Raw genomic sequence first — 15391 nt, 5'->3', positions numbered from 1 at the left:
AGATTTCAAATATGCAATTCTTTTTTTGGTGCATTATATAGTTTTCGAGATATCACATTTTTCAGGTTCCTTGGAAGGAGGAAGTCTGTTTTTTTTACAGTGATAGTTACAAAACAAATCAACATACCACTATAATCTAGAATGATGGCTGTATGCAATAAAACAAACATGAATGTTCTAAGCCCATTTGAACAAAAGTTATGGCATGTCAAATTTTTGGAAGTGAAATCCCAGCTTGACATGAAATCGTTAAATGTGATTTTTAAAATTATGTCTATTACTTACAATATTCAATTCAGTCTTATTTCAATCTACATTAGTTTACCAAGCTGTCAACACAAGAATTAGAGTAATATCATGACCAGAAGCTGAAATATCGCTTCTCCTAAATAGCAAAACCACCAAAATAGCCATTTTGAGAAAACGAGGAAAAACGTTTTAAAAGTTGTTTATTAGCAGAAAAATAGTGTAAATGTCACTGAAGTCATTCAAAATGACCCAGGTGCATAATCAGGATGCATGGAGTCTTTATGCTTTTTTGCGACATTTTTTTTCAGTCCTTCTGATGCTGCATGCCTCTTCGTGGACATGGCACTCCGACGTTTGTCTTTCTCTGCTGTTCGCATCTTGCCAGTGTTGGTTGCATTCATTCCAAGTTCTTGCAGAATTGATGCTGCAGAGTGTTTGTTTCCTGCATTGAAACGCAACACAGCTTCAGCAACTGCTGCTTGCACAGCAAAAAGGGAAGAGTGCTGCTCTTTGGAGATCAGACTCCAAATAACTGAATGCAAGCTTTCATTCGAGTTTTGAGTTTTCCCTCTTAGACATCTTTGCAGCAGACTCCTGTCAGACAGACGTTCGTAAACAGGCAATAATGCCTCTGCAACTTCTTTGGGCAAGTTGTACTTGTGTTTTGGCTCGTGCATACCTTTTGCCTTTGCGGCATTGTGCCGGCACCAAGACTGCTCGCCTGTGGGGCACAAACTGTGATTCGAGCTTTCGTCAGTGGATGTGATGTGATGGTACGTGGCCATCACAGCTCGCTGCATTTCATCCACATCCCCTTGATGTGACTTGAGCGCACGACCATAGTAGGTGCTCAGTCTGGTGATGAGGTCGGCAGTGAGTCGCCCCTTTCCTCCCAGACTGCGGCCTTCGGTTTTCTGCTTTTGAACTAAGTTCCTCAGAGCCGTCCCCATTCGCTTTTGCACATGATTTGTGCAGTCTTCTTTCTCTACGTCAATAAAACCATAAACTTTGGCATCCCTTATAGCATTGTACGTTCTGCTATCGCCGTCACACAAGACTGTCGTATAGCGGAGATTGCGCCGCTCAAGGGACCTTTCAAAAAGAATGAGGCCTTCTTCTACTTCCATTTGCCCAGATTTACAACTGGTGTTCTTCTGGCAGCTATGAGCATCTTTCCATTGCTCATAACCCTCGCTACCGGGTTTCAGTCCCACATCACAGCCCAAACAAAAATTTGAAAGTACGACGTAATCGAGAACATAACCAGTGAAGAGTTCAATAACTGCTCCGACGCCAATGTGCGAAGAGTGACCCCGGGTCATCCAGCTCCCATCAAAACACACTGCAATATTACCACGGTGACCAAAGCACAAGTCCTCGTAGAGCGACGACACTTCACGCGCGCACTGCTGCATAGAATCTTCAGCTGCTCGCGTAGCAGCGGGCTCCAGCTTATTTTTTAGATGCCGCTGAAAAGTCTTTTTATGCATTGCGCGACTGCTCAGCCCCATTGCGGAAAATATGTCGTTCATCGCAGTTTGGCCGTTACCAGTCGAAAGCATCGCGCGTCCCGCGAGCATATTTATCGCAAATGGTCTTGATCTTACCGAGTGTTCCACTCGACGCGAACTCCAAGCATCCCCAATATCGCCACAGTTGTCGCACACCGCGTGTAGCTTCACTGCCAAACCGTACTCACGATCTCCACGGGTTAGCTTGACTTTTCCTCGGCAGATGTGACAACGCATAGTTTGAAGAATAAGATCATTGACAGCGTCAAGTTCGACGATGGTGTACGGAGCTGCAGGTTCCGTCGCCACAGTCTCTGCGCCGCTTCGTCGGCTGAAGTTTTCGATCTTCCGCGCGGTCGCTGGTGTTGATCCAAGCTGTCGAAGCACTTTTTGCTCCCGTGCATGCGCCCCCCGCACTTCCTCCTCGGTCACGAGCGCAGAATCTAATCTCGCAACACCAGCGTGGGTTGCGAAAGCATTATCGCATTGCAAGGCTGGCGCCGATGAACCGCCGGCGTCCGTGGCATGGCCAGGCGATGCTCCGTGAACGGCTGTCTGCGACGATGCCGGGTCCTTTGCACGCACTTTTCCCCTTCGTCGTTTACGCCCAAAGTGGTGGCGCGTATGGAACTTTTTCGCACCGCCAGGCATGATAAACTTCGTGCGCCGATCAAGCGAGCAATCCACAGAGCGGCGAATCGAGCACAACGGCGGTAGGCACACGCTGTCCGAGTCAAAATGGCGGCGCACGATGGCGGCACTTAGGCCAATCAGAGGACAGAATCCTGATCACGTGCCTCATTTGACCAATGGCAACGCGTGAAAGCTCTTTTTTGCGGGTGCTTTTTTCTCGTTTCTCAGGGACGCACAGGGTTGCCAAAGGATAAAAAAAAAAAGTCTGAAACGCAAGCTATTGAACAACACCAAAATGGCGCCGATGGAGCGTACCGTTGCCAAGCGGCGCGCGATCAAAATGCAGGGTATTTTTGCCCATTTTAGAGAGAAACGCTCGTAAAACCGCATCTTTAGATCTTAATAACAGGAAAAATATGCAGAATTTGGGAATCAAATTTTGTAGAAAGGTGCGGAAACGCGTCAGAAACACGAAAATTAAGAGAATGAAAATTCGATTTTTGGGCAGATTTTCGGCTTGAAAAGCCGGGTCCCCCCTTAACTGAGCAAGTACATATGAAGATGATAGTCCTGACGATTTTCTGGTTTTTGTTCAACAATAATTTCTTTGTGAGATAATATGCAATGTGGCCAACAGTAGTCAGAATAGCCACAAGTGTAACGAAGGATGGCAGAGATAGCAATTAGCTAAAATGCACGAGTCAACTATAGAGCTAGCTCTACTGTCCATTTCCTGCTGTGCACAGGTCAGCCACATCTGACACAGATGTTAGCAGCATAGCCTAAACATTTCCAAAAAATTATCGTTTGAGTGTTACAAGCCCACGTTAGTTGTGTTAATAATATTCATCATCTTTTATTTAAATTAAAATAAGACAGGTTAAGTAAACCCGTTTCCACTTACTGAAAGTGCTGCCTGCAGGCATCAAGAAACAGGCAATGTGAAAAGCAGCCATTTGTTCAAGAAGCCCATTTAGCAAGTTCCATCATGTCGGGATCTTCTTCGTGCACTTTTGCTGCCTTGGCTGGGGCTGCAGCTGTCAAGAAAAAAATAACATAATTCAAATGAAGGCTTCATTGCTTGTAACATAAGTACAACAGACTACCCACCCTGAAAGCACACAAGTCCCACACATATAACATTGGCCTCAAAATCTTGACGGCACGTTCCCTCTTGGAAACATCCCATTGTTAAACGTTAGTTAGAGACTGCAGCGAACAAATAGATGAAGAATGCCGTGCTTAGGTTTTATGTTCTTGATTTGAATGCCACTTGAATTCAGTTTTTTACATATTTGTGAGTTTTTTGCAAACTAGAAGCACCTTTTATCCCCTCAATGTATAGACTCCAGTTAGTAAGGGCAATACAGTGAAAGCTCATTAATTCACACCTCGTTAATTCAAAATTTTGGATAATTCGAAATGGTCGCTGCAGTCCGGTCCGCAGTGCAAAAGAGACCATGTGTAAAACGATTCGTTAATTCAAACAGAAATTGCCCCCTCTACAGATAATTCGAAGCATGCGCCGCTGAGCGTCATCGTCGTCAAACAATAGTGGAAGCTTTAACGGACAAACGATAGGTGGCACGACCTGTTTTTTCAAGCTTCAAGTGACCTCCAAGCAAAGGGCGCGCAAAGTATAGCCTCCGAAACCAAGGGAGCTTTTTTTTTTCGCCCTCCAGCTATCTCAGCGCTTGGCGCCTTTTGTATACACGGGACGCTGAGGAGTCGGCAGAGTAGTCCTAGCAGTCCTAGGCCGCACCCAGCAGTGTCACATTGTTCCTCGAGCACATTGTTCGTTCACGCCGTCAAGTCGTCTTATTCCACATCGAAGCTGCAAGATGTCGTGGGGAAACTACTGTGTGAAGACTGTCAAGGAGAAGGAGGAGATTTTGCAAGGGGTTGACGAAGGGAAGTCGAGCAAATATGAAATTGCGAGGAAGCACAGCATACCTCCAAGCATGTTGTCAACCTACATACGGAACAGGACAACCATTGAAAACACCTATGAAGCCGAGGATTTTGGCGCCAGTGAGAAAAAGCTAAGGACAGTGGAATTCCCAAAACTGGAGTCAGCTTTGATTATCTGGGTTAAAGAAATGAGAGCCCAGAGTATCGCATTGAGCGGCCTTATCATCATGGCCAAGGCAGCCGATTTCACCATGCGTTTGGACATCGAAGACTTTGGCACCTCCGAGGGATGGTTTCATTGTTTCAGGGAGCGCCACAATCTCGTATTCCGCACGTTACCGAGCGAGGCAAAGGAAGTGGACGCCAAAACATGCGCTACTTGGAGAAGCGACACCCTGCAGCAGTACTTGGAGAGCCACTCGCCATAAGATGTGTTTAACGCTGACAAGACAGCGTTATTTTTCAAGTTGCAGTCACGCAAGACAATCACTTACAAGAGAGACATCTATGCCAACGGCAAGCGCAGCAAAGAGCGTGTCACTGTTCTAGTCGCCACAAATATGACCGGTATGGAAGAGGTCCCCCTTTTTGTGGTTGGCAAAGCACTCAAGCCACGGAGCTTCAAGAACATTCGCTCACTCCCGACAGAGTAGGCCACAAACAAGAAAGCCTGTATGACAGGTGACCAATTCAGGAAGTGGCTACTGAAATTCGACAGGCGAACGGGAAATGGAACTGGGCAGTAGACGCATTCTTCTCATCGTCGACAACTCTTCGGTGCACAAAGTCGACGTTGAGCTGAGAGCAACAAAGTTAGTGTTCCTTCCAGTAAATACGACTGCCGCCCTACAGCCAATGAACCAAGGTGTGATAAGGAACATCAAGTGCTTTTATAAGCATCACATGCTGGAGAGAATGATTTTGTGCGCGAGCAGCAGGAAGGACTTCGGCATTACGCTGCTCACTGCCATGCACATGTTGGTGCGCGCATGGGAACAGGTGACCGCGACCACAATTGCAAACTGTTTCAACCACAGTGGACTTGCAGCTGGAAGTGCGCAGGAGAGTTGTGACGTCGGCGTGGACGAGGCTAAGGAGCTCATGCCAGTGGCATTGCGCGCCACTCTTCAGGGTGTAAGTTTTGCCGATTGTGTTGAAGTTGACCCCAGTGAATAGGTGTGTGGTGCCCTGACTGATGAGGACATTATTGCTCAAGCAGCCGGTGCACAGCCTGTTGCTGAAGAGCCAAAAGGCGAGGAAGACGATGACGATGTGCCTGTGCACCCGTCAGCGTCTGAGGTGATGGAGGCAGTTATTGTGGCGCGTCTCTTCTTCAGCTTTAAAGAGAGTGAAGAGGATTCACTGCCCCATTTCCGCGCGCTGGAACAGAGAGCCAGAATTGTGGCGTTCAGAGGACAGAAGCAGACGGTCATCATTGACTTTTTCGGGCAATAAATATTTTTTGCTCACTTTCATTATTTCAAATTTTGTTTAATTCTAAATTGCTCAGGGTTCCCGTGAAATTCGAATGAACGAGCTTTTACTGTACTTGTTATTTTTAAGAAAGTGTTCCCCTTACAAAAACCACAACCTTTGTTGGAATTATTTCTCAACTACTGGTAGGAAACCTGTCGTAATCCTCTCTGTTCAGTCAGCACCTTAACAGCTAATTTATCATTTTCTTAACAGCATTATTCATTTATTTATGCAGGCCACAAACTTGACTCATCATCTTCACTCTCACAGCCACTGCTGCTTAGACTCAGTTCGTGAGCACATATTTGTTATCTTTGGTGTGATACATTGCATTGTAAAACATACATGTAACTCTTCAGTTCTACTCAAGAGTAAGTTCTACTGTTCTAGTAGTTCTACTGAAGCAAGTTTTACTGAAGAGTCTTATTTTATTCGAAACAAAAGGAAAACACAACAATAAACACAGCCACAAATGCGTTCCAAGTCCACAAGCATGAAGACTAGGCAAATGTGTGTACTACCATCATTACCATGGTGGCTGAATGATCCCAAGTTCCCTCTAGTTAATGTTAGGGAACTCTAAAGCACCAGTGTTAGTCCTGCTTCCCGACAACCACAATACTACGCTATGTGAGCACTGCAAAAGCAGTACTCCGCTGCCTTTAAAAGCCTTTAAAAGAAAGGTGACCTCAGCAGCCTTGCTATGCTACATCAAGTGCCACGGAACCTCCTCTCTACCTAAAAAGGGCCCCCCCCGGGGGGGGGGGGGGGGGCAATTCCGTGAGTGCAATTTTTTTCTTTTTTTTTCTTTTTAAAACCTTCCGATTTTCTGCGTATGCTAGCGGTATCTATCTTCAATGCACATGGCCGTAATATGAGGCCCCCTAGATTCAATCAACTGCACGTCCCTTTGCGGAGTCTGGCTGGCTACAAAATGCTGGTGGGATTTACTGTGCAGCTTGCACATTTTGTTACGCACTGAGATGTTATTGACGCTTGGGCATGAATAAAGGAGGTTCCCTAGATCGATCACACCTCGGGATGGCCATTTAAGTGAGTTGAGTGGGCGAGTGCAGAACCAGAGAATATTTATCAGTGGCTCGCAGAACCCCGAAGATGGCCCTACAGAACCCTTAGGCTCCATGAAACCCACTTTGAGAACCCTTGGCCTAAACCATTGGAAACCGTGCTGCGTAGCGGCAGTTGAGAGTAGATGAGCGTGGCATTCGCAGTTTGTTAAAAAGAAAGGATGCCCTCAATGAGTGCAGCGGCCTGAGAAGTTTTCGGAGGCCGAAAAGGAGCATTTTCTGATGTTGAACAGGAATTGACCGACTTTGTTCAGAGCAATGACGCACTGCTGGGGCTCCCATCGATACTCGTGACCCCTCTGTGAAGACATGATGAGCGAGTCTTGTGCCGAGCTACTCGTCACCCCGGGAGGACATCCCAGCTGCAGCTGCTTGATGTGTGTTTAAATAAACCATTCAAGGACCATATGAGGTCTGGAGAGCTGGAAGTGACCCCTGCCGGACGGCTGAAATGGCCCTCACCAGCAATTTGTGCACATGGATCGCTGAAGCTTGGGTCTGCATTCCCGAAGTGCTCGTTCATCGCGCCTTCAAAAAGTGCTCGATTTCAAACGCATTTGATGATAAAAGCTGTAGGAGGACATTTCTGACGAAGCAGCTTTGGAACATAATGCGTCAGACGACGATGAATAATTCTACAAATAAATGTATTCAGTTTCAGTTTCCCTCGGGCTATCTTAGGGTGAAAACTTTTTCTCCCATTTGCTATTCCCGAAATACACCTCGGACTATATGCGGGTCCAGACGATACGCAGATTCTTATGGTATTGGCATGTTCTTGACTGCACACTGCACTTCAATGGTCCTTTATTTCATGAACATGTTCTAAAATGAGAAGAGACACAAAATACAATTTGCATCTTGTTTTTTCCATTGCAATAAGTAGCTAATGACCCACTTATGGATAGGGCTCTTGTATGCTCCAGAAAGCAATAGCTGATTATTTAGAACTGCTTTAGTAGTGCCCAGCTGAAGTTTCAGTTTCAGCGAGCACCATTAAAGGCGGGTCTAGGGTGGCCAAAATGTACCCAGCTGACCATGCGACCACACAAAACTGCGCCATATGTGTCATATGCAGAAACTTTTGTAGATGAGCAGTGTTGATACAGTCAAACCCCACTACCACGAACACAGCTTCAACAAAATTTCCGCTACAAAGAAAAAATCACGATTCCCCGTCAGCAGACCATAGGAGGAAATGAATAAATATTGTCCCCACAACAAACACTTTTTCTTCCGCCATCCCGCTTTAACGAAATTTCACGGTGCAATTCCAGGCTCAGATATTTATTGCTACACAGTAAGCACAATCTATAACATTTTGATGCATTTTTCAGAACTTGAAAATACGTTGACGAAGTCCAAAAGACTTGTTGGCACCACCAGTACCACCGCTCTTTAACAAGCATAGGCGCCGCCATTGCTCGATAGTGATGGCAATGAGACTGTCCTGCTTTTGCCACTGGCTTGCTTTTAAGCCGCAGACGATTCGAAGATGATGCTCAGTCGCTCAGTTTATGGTTTCCTTCATGTAGCTGGTGGGTGCAACTGCAGAATGATGCCTTTTCCGATGCCAATGCTTATCATTTTGTTCGCGCTTAGCCAATGTGGTAACTAATCACAGCGGCTGTTCGCCCGCATTATCAACAAAATCAGCTATCCGCAAGTTGTGTGTGATAAGAATGGCATAGAATAAGCAGTGATGCCACCGAGGTCTTCTCATTTGGAGCAATTTTGGTAGCAGAGAAATTTTCATTTTGGAGCACATTGGAGCAGCAAAAATTTGCATTTTGGAGCACTTTGGAGCAACAAAATTTTCCATTTTGGAGCAATCTGGAGCAGCTAACTTCACATCCTGGAGGAGAAGCAAGTTGCGTTTATATTCAAGGGCATGAATAATTATTTTGGGGCTCTTGTCTCCTGTGAAGTCCTTGAAATATTGCCACTCACTTCAAATCCTATGAAGCCTGTCATCTTAAGAGCACTCTCTATTTTAGTTGACGATGCAAAAATAATGGCATCATTATGTTGGCCATTCTGAAAAAACTTGTTAAGTGATTATATTCGTAGCAAATAAACAGAATACTGGCTTAATAAAATTGTACTTTATAAAATAACATTATATACACCTATGTAATTATCAGTATATATGGTAGACAAACCCTGTGACGTACAACACTAGAGACACACACAGTTACAACTGCATTTCCCTTGGACCTCTCTAAGGATATAGAAATGTTTTTTTCCTTCACAACCGATTATACTGCTGGGTTTAACATGACGTCATTTAGCTAGTCTCATTAGCAAACTTCCTCTGGCACTCATTTCTCAGCTGAAACTACAAGATTTAACAACCTTCGTCATTCTTTTGTAGCGATGTTTTATGTGGCTAGGACATTCTGTCTATACTCAAAAATCCTCCTGTAGAAAGCAGTGCATAAAGAAAAAAAGAACCTCACAGGGTACCTTATGCATGCGCCTAAGACGACTAGAAGGCGAGAGTCATTTTGTTTTGAATGCGATAGCAATTACAAGACTATTCTCGACCAGTCTTTGCCATCGCCAGGGGCGTAGGTAAAACTTTTTTAATTTATTTCTTTGGGGCGGGAGTGCACCTTCATCTGAAGGGAGGGAAAGCTTGCAAATGGTAATATTGAGCTATATTTATGCATCCATAGCAAAAAAAAAATATTTCAAAACAAGGAACACGTTTCCAATGTGCCCCCCCCCCCCCCCCCCTTGGCTATGCCACTGGCCGTCACCGTCATGTTTTGTCTAATATCCCAATCATTAACATCCCCCCATGCATCGTGTGTTTTACAAGCCGGCAAAAGCGCGCGAGCAGAGGTGACGAACGCAGCTAAAGCAGAGATTAAAAAGTCACAGTTTCGCCGCAAGCATGTAGCAATGAATGCGATAACTACAACTAAGACTGTAATGCTTACAACGGCAAGCAAAGCGAAATGTACAGCGCCCTGCTCACGCACAAATGACGCACAAAAATAACAAACAGGATGAAAGCGAACGAACGTTTACCGCTCGACACTTAACGTGTCGTTTAAACAAAAACGATGCACGAAACGAAGTCACAAGTACGCATGAGTGCTAATCAACAAGTGCCCCAGTTTTTATACTTGACTGTGTTTGAAAAGCACGCTCTCTTCGCAAACGGTGCCTGTGCAGCCAGCTAAGTAACCTTCATGTTGGGCCCGGCAACTAGCGGAATCGTTCGGGTGCAAGCCGAAGGCAAATGATTCTCCCCACCGAAGGACAAGCGTGCGCACAAGCATCTATCCTCTCCCCCCTCCCCATTCGTGGGGCAAAGTACGCGTGGGAGATAAGCACTCGTCGGCGCATCGTTCCTGGTGCCCAGCGCCGAGCGCGGGCGGCTTTTTTTTCTTTTTTGAGTTTTCATATATATAAATACATATACATATACGGTGAATGACGGCGGTGGCGGGGACGGCAAAAAAAGCAGCCAAGATTGTCAATATAATTGCTATCACAATAAAAAAGCCGACCTACCTCCTTTGCACGGAGCGCGGATGCGATAGCATCACCCCGTGTGCCAGGCCTGCCATCAATTGTTACTAAAACAGAGAGAAACGCGCCACCCATTTTCAAAACGCGGGAAGGAACTAGGAATGCAGAGAGGGGGAGAGGGGTTGTAATAAACTTTCGGAAACGGAAGCTTTTCGCTGCCTGACATGCTGCTGCCAACGAGGACAGTGAGCCGCTTCTTGCGGTGCTTGCCGCCGTGGCAGGAGTCACTAGCAAATGCAAGCGTTTTCTCTGGCAGCAGCCTGTAGAACAGTCCAGTTTTGTTGCAGTTGAAAATATCATTAGATGGAAAACTGTTGAAGCAAGCACTGCAGCTTTCCATCCCGATAATTAGTGACAATGGAATCGCCGACGGCACCGTTCCCCCCCCCCCCCCCACCTGCTTGAACTTCCAAGTCATTGCGGCTCTTTAAATTGCAAAGCCATCCATCGCTGAACTGGAAGTCCTTCGCGCCCATCCAAAACACGAAAATGTCCGCCCTCTGCTTCAGGATGTCACCTGACACAGAGATTTTCTTTGCGATCATGGCACTGAGCCACACGACGAGCGCTTCCTAGAGCTTCGGGTAAACACCCAGGCTTGCATTCTTTGCAGCCCCGGTTCGTTTGGCAGCTACTTTCAAGATCTTCGCCTTGTTTTTGATGAAGTCCGAAACAGTTTGCTTCAAAATTCGTAACTCCCTCCCTACCTCTGCCTACGACCGCGTTGAACCTGTTCAATGATGGCGGCTTTCTTTTCGTGAGCCTACAAGGGGGCTCTGTGTGCTTCAAAGGCGCGGATGAAGACGAAAGAGCAGTTGGTGCCATCGCTGTAAACGGCAAATACTCTCGACGAAAAGCGCAGCACGAAACAGCTAGGAACTCGGTGGATGCTGAAGGTCGGGAAACGTGGTCACTGAAGATAGCGTGCAGCAGCAAATGATCAACCGCAGACACGACCACAGAGCTGACAAAACACGTGAACGAACACAATGAGGTTTGGCTTGGCTAAGCTGCTAAGCTATGGCTGGCAACGAATTGACACGTGCGGTTTCGAGGTTACGGCAGCGGCGGCGTAATGCGGCGGTGCTGCTGGCCATACATGCGATGCGAGTATGGCGGGTTCGAGGCTATGAAAACAACCAAAATGGTGGCATCAGTGGCAACTTAGGGTCGGCGGTTAACAGTAAAAAGTCCGGGAAATCGGATGCGGAAGGCTATAAGCGTCCAGAATTTCGGACTTTTTAATACATTGACTCTATGGGGAACTTGACGGTGCCACAGATGAGTTCGTAAAATTGGGCATGTCTCGAATTTCGGGCGTCCGGGAAATCGGACGTCAACTGTACTTAGGATGCACGCGTGACCGCCGTTACTTCAGAGGAATAATTCTAGGCTCACGATAGTGACTTTGGTGGCCCCGAGAACAAGATTCACATCTTTTGACGCGCCGGCGTGGCTATTGCTGGTGATAGACACTCCCAAATCTGATTTTGGAGCAGTTAGACGCAATTTTCGTTGATACTATCAGGACAGTGCAGTAAATCTGATTTGGCGCACTTTGGCACAGTTGGCTCAGGAGTGGGATAACTGAATAAGGCAAAAGTCACCGCTCCACAATAACCTGCCTCCGTCTCGGAGTTGTCGGATACACTTCGACGGCCAACAGCTGCTGGTGTTAATGTGTTAACGCAACTGTTTGGTTCTTTCACGAAAGCAGATGTAGGCGTTGTTTTAGCGTGCTTTTCACCATGGCCTCGCTAAGCATGGGTGAGAATCCCATCGTGACGTTGCTCGTAAAGAATAGGAAGCAGCAAATATTTTTTTTTTAATTTTGAGAATAAATGTTTCTTTTTGCTAGCTCAGATCAGCTATATTTTTTCTACTTCACTACAATGAAATTTTCGCTTCAACAAAACTTCTTCCGCACCCCATCAGTTTCGTTGTAGCGGGGTTTGACTGTCGTTTGTTTTCTGCCCTTGCATACTTTTCCGTGTCCTCACCTCCAACGTTGTCCTCCTCTTCTTCATTCAGAGACAACAAAGGCTACACGACGATTCCAGAGAATCAGACATTCATGACAGATGGTTCTAGTTTGTTTACATTCAAGAGAAGTTGATGTCCATTTGTGGAGGCGCTATGTTTTGTGCTAGGTTACCACACTTTTTAGAGGTGACTTGAAAGGGGTGGTGCCACCAAGTTTCGAGGCTAAAACAAGCCTCTTGCGGGATTCCACTGTACGCTAGGACACTCCACACGAATGACCAAATACGGCAAACGTTTAGAATATATTTTAATTCACCTCCAAAGTGTACCTAAATGCTCATTCTCCCAACCGAAATCCATCACAAGCGCGTCCAGAACTGTCATAGCTTTCTAAGAAGGCCAACGAAAGTTGCAGTGACGTCACACCAGATCTGTAGTGATTGTAGGCGGGAGCAGGTTTCCCATTCAGGGGGACAAATGTTTGTCGCAGCGCACCCCCTCCCTATTATGCCAATGTATGAAAATGACTTTGCCCCCCCCCCCTCTCCCAGTCGCAGAACCCTGTCCCTACTATGTCGCGTGAGGCTGTGTTTGCACCCCCCTCGTAGGTGACTACAGTAAAAGCTCGTTAATTCGAATTCCACGGGAACGCTGAGCAATTTCGAATTAAAGAAAATTCGAAATAATGAAAGTGAGCAAAAATGGGTGGATTTCGGGGGTGGGTGCACGAAAAATATTTATTGGCCAAAAAAGTCGGTGATGACTATCTGCTTCTTTTCTCTGAATGCCACAGCTGCGGCTCCCTGTTCCAGCGCGCGGACGCGGCGCAGGGAATCCTCTTCACCCTCTTCAAAGCTGAAGAAGAGACGCGCCGCATTAAGTGCCTCCATCACCGCAGAAGCTGATGGGCGCACAGGCGCTTCGTCATTTTCGTCTTCCTCACCTTCTGGCTCTTCAGCATCAGGCTGCGCACCGGCTACTTGAGCGATAATATCCTCATCAGTCAGGGCACCACACACCGATGCACCGGTGTCAACTTCAACATAATCGGCAAAACGTACGCCCCTAAGAGTTTCGCGCAATGCCACTAGCATGAGCTCCTCAGCCCCATCCACGTCGACGTCACAACTACCCAGCGCACTTCCAGCTGCAAATCCACTGTGGCGGAAACAGTTTGCGATTGTGGTCGCGGTCACCTGTTCCCATGCGCGCACCAACATGTGCATGGCAGTGAGCAGCGCAATGCCGAAGACCTTCCTGTCGCCCGCGCACAAAATCATTCATGAACGAACAACGTGCTCGAGGAACAAAGTGACGCTGCCGGGAGCGGCCTAGGACTGCTAGGACTACTCCGCCGACTCCTCAGCGTCCCGTGGGTCCCGCGTACAAGTGGCGCCAGGCGTTGAGATAGCGGGAGGGCTACGAAAAAAAAAAATTGCTCCCTGGGTTTTGGAGGCCATACTTTGCTCGCCCTTTGCTCGGAGGCCACTTGAAGCTTGAAAAAACTGGTCGTGCCACCTATCGTTCGACCGTAAAAGCTTCCACTAGTGTTTGACGATGATGACGCTCGGCGGCGCGCGCTTCGAATTATCCGTAGAGGCAGCAATTCCTGTTCGAATTAACGAATCATTTTACACATGGTCTCCTATGCACTACGGACCAGACTGCGGCGACCATTTCGAATTATCCAAAATTTCGAATTAATGAGGTGTGAATTAACGAGCTTTCACTGTACAAGAGTGGCTGCCCTTTTACCCCACCCATGGTACGCCTATTGTAGTGAGGTGAGGAACCGCTGGAGACCTCTGCTACATACATATAGTCAAACCATCGCAGCTGCTGTACATTTGTTTGTCTTGCAGGTGCTTGTGTGACACGTTTGTGAGAGAGCAGATGATTAACAGCGTGATGTGTGTCACATTCTTGTGTGGTCTCGTGACCAAGCCACCCCCGCTGCCACATCACAGTTCATTTCGGCGCACAGAAACCGAAAGCGAGTATTGTCCCTATAAAAAAGGCAACAGTAATTTATTCACCGAGAATAAAGTAATCTTTGTGCATGTATCATGTCTCCTGAAGCTATAAAAAACACTTGCAGCAAAAGATGCACAAGAATGCACCATCCCTTTAAGTATGTTCTTGGCAATATTTGCCATAGATATTGAGTTGATTAGGTTGTGTATCTCACTAATTAATCTGAAGAGTTGTCTCTCTTGGGACTCAACAACGTTTTTCAAAGCAAAGTTCTACAGCATAAAAAATTGCATAATGTCAGTCAAAATATTTAGCATGTCATTTGCAATGCCAAGCTTAAAACATCATAGTGATAAACAAAAAATTATGACAGAAACAACTCACGAGCTTTGGCAGGTTCTGCAGTAGGAACCTCGGGAAGGTCCTCAGCAGCTGGTCCAGCCACATTAATGAGTTTCTGATCAAGTTCCTGTTGCTCTAGGGTCTCCAGTTCCTCAAGCAATTCATCCTACACAAATCAAAAATTACAGAAATCAGGCAAGTCAACCAAAGAACATAAATAATCAACAAAGTACGATCCAATTGCACAAGCCCAAATACTTAGTGCTTGTTCTTGAGCCAAAGCTTCGAAACTCCTTACATAGAATTTACTTTTAATAAGCTAAAAGAAGTTTAAACCTTTTTAGAGAATACTATATCTTTCTTTGTAAAATTAAATCATCTAAATAACAAGACCACACTTCATGAATGGATGCACAAGTGCTGCACAATGATGTAAATTCTTCTGAAAGTACTATGACTACTGATCAATCTAAAAAAAAAACTGAATGTAAATTGTAGCTAAAAACGCAAAGCATTTTGATTTTCCTTTTTTTCCCGAAACTTGTCAAGAGCAACTGAAGACTCTCGCCCATTTACTGCAGTGCGGAGAGGTAATCTGACCATTCATAGACCACAATTTCATGTAAAACTGAGCATAACACGTAAGATGCACTTGGAATTTTTTTTTCTCACAGTCCAGCT

At 46.1% G+C, this 15391-nt stretch overlaps 1 protein-coding gene across 2 annotated transcripts in view; it reads right to left on the bottom strand.

Annotated features, from left to right (window-relative positions):
• The window catches only part of shrb (charged multivesicular body protein shrub), a 39415-nt gene that overhangs the window by 13078 nt on the left and 10946 nt on the right, over positions 1-15391 (bottom strand). For both annotated transcript variants that reach the window (XM_075877525.1, XM_075877526.1), the window contains exons 4-5: positions 14753-14876; positions 3298-3430 (exon numbers count right to left, since the gene is read on the bottom strand). In XM_075877525.1, coding sequence (XP_075733640.1) covers positions 3354-3430; positions 14753-14876 — 201 coding nt within the window. In that variant the 3' untranslated portion in view covers positions 3298-3353. The remainder of the gene's footprint in view (positions 1-3297; positions 3431-14752; positions 14877-15391) is intronic.

The sequence above is a fragment of the Rhipicephalus microplus genome, chromosome X (assembly GCF_043290135.1).
Source record: "Rhipicephalus microplus isolate Deutch F79 chromosome X, USDA_Rmic, whole genome shotgun sequence".
NCBI classification, from domain to species: domain Eukaryota; kingdom Metazoa; phylum Arthropoda; class Arachnida; order Ixodida; family Ixodidae; genus Rhipicephalus; species Rhipicephalus microplus.
Note: the sequence above shows the minus strand (reverse complement) of the source record. Positions and strands in the feature narration are given on the sequence as shown.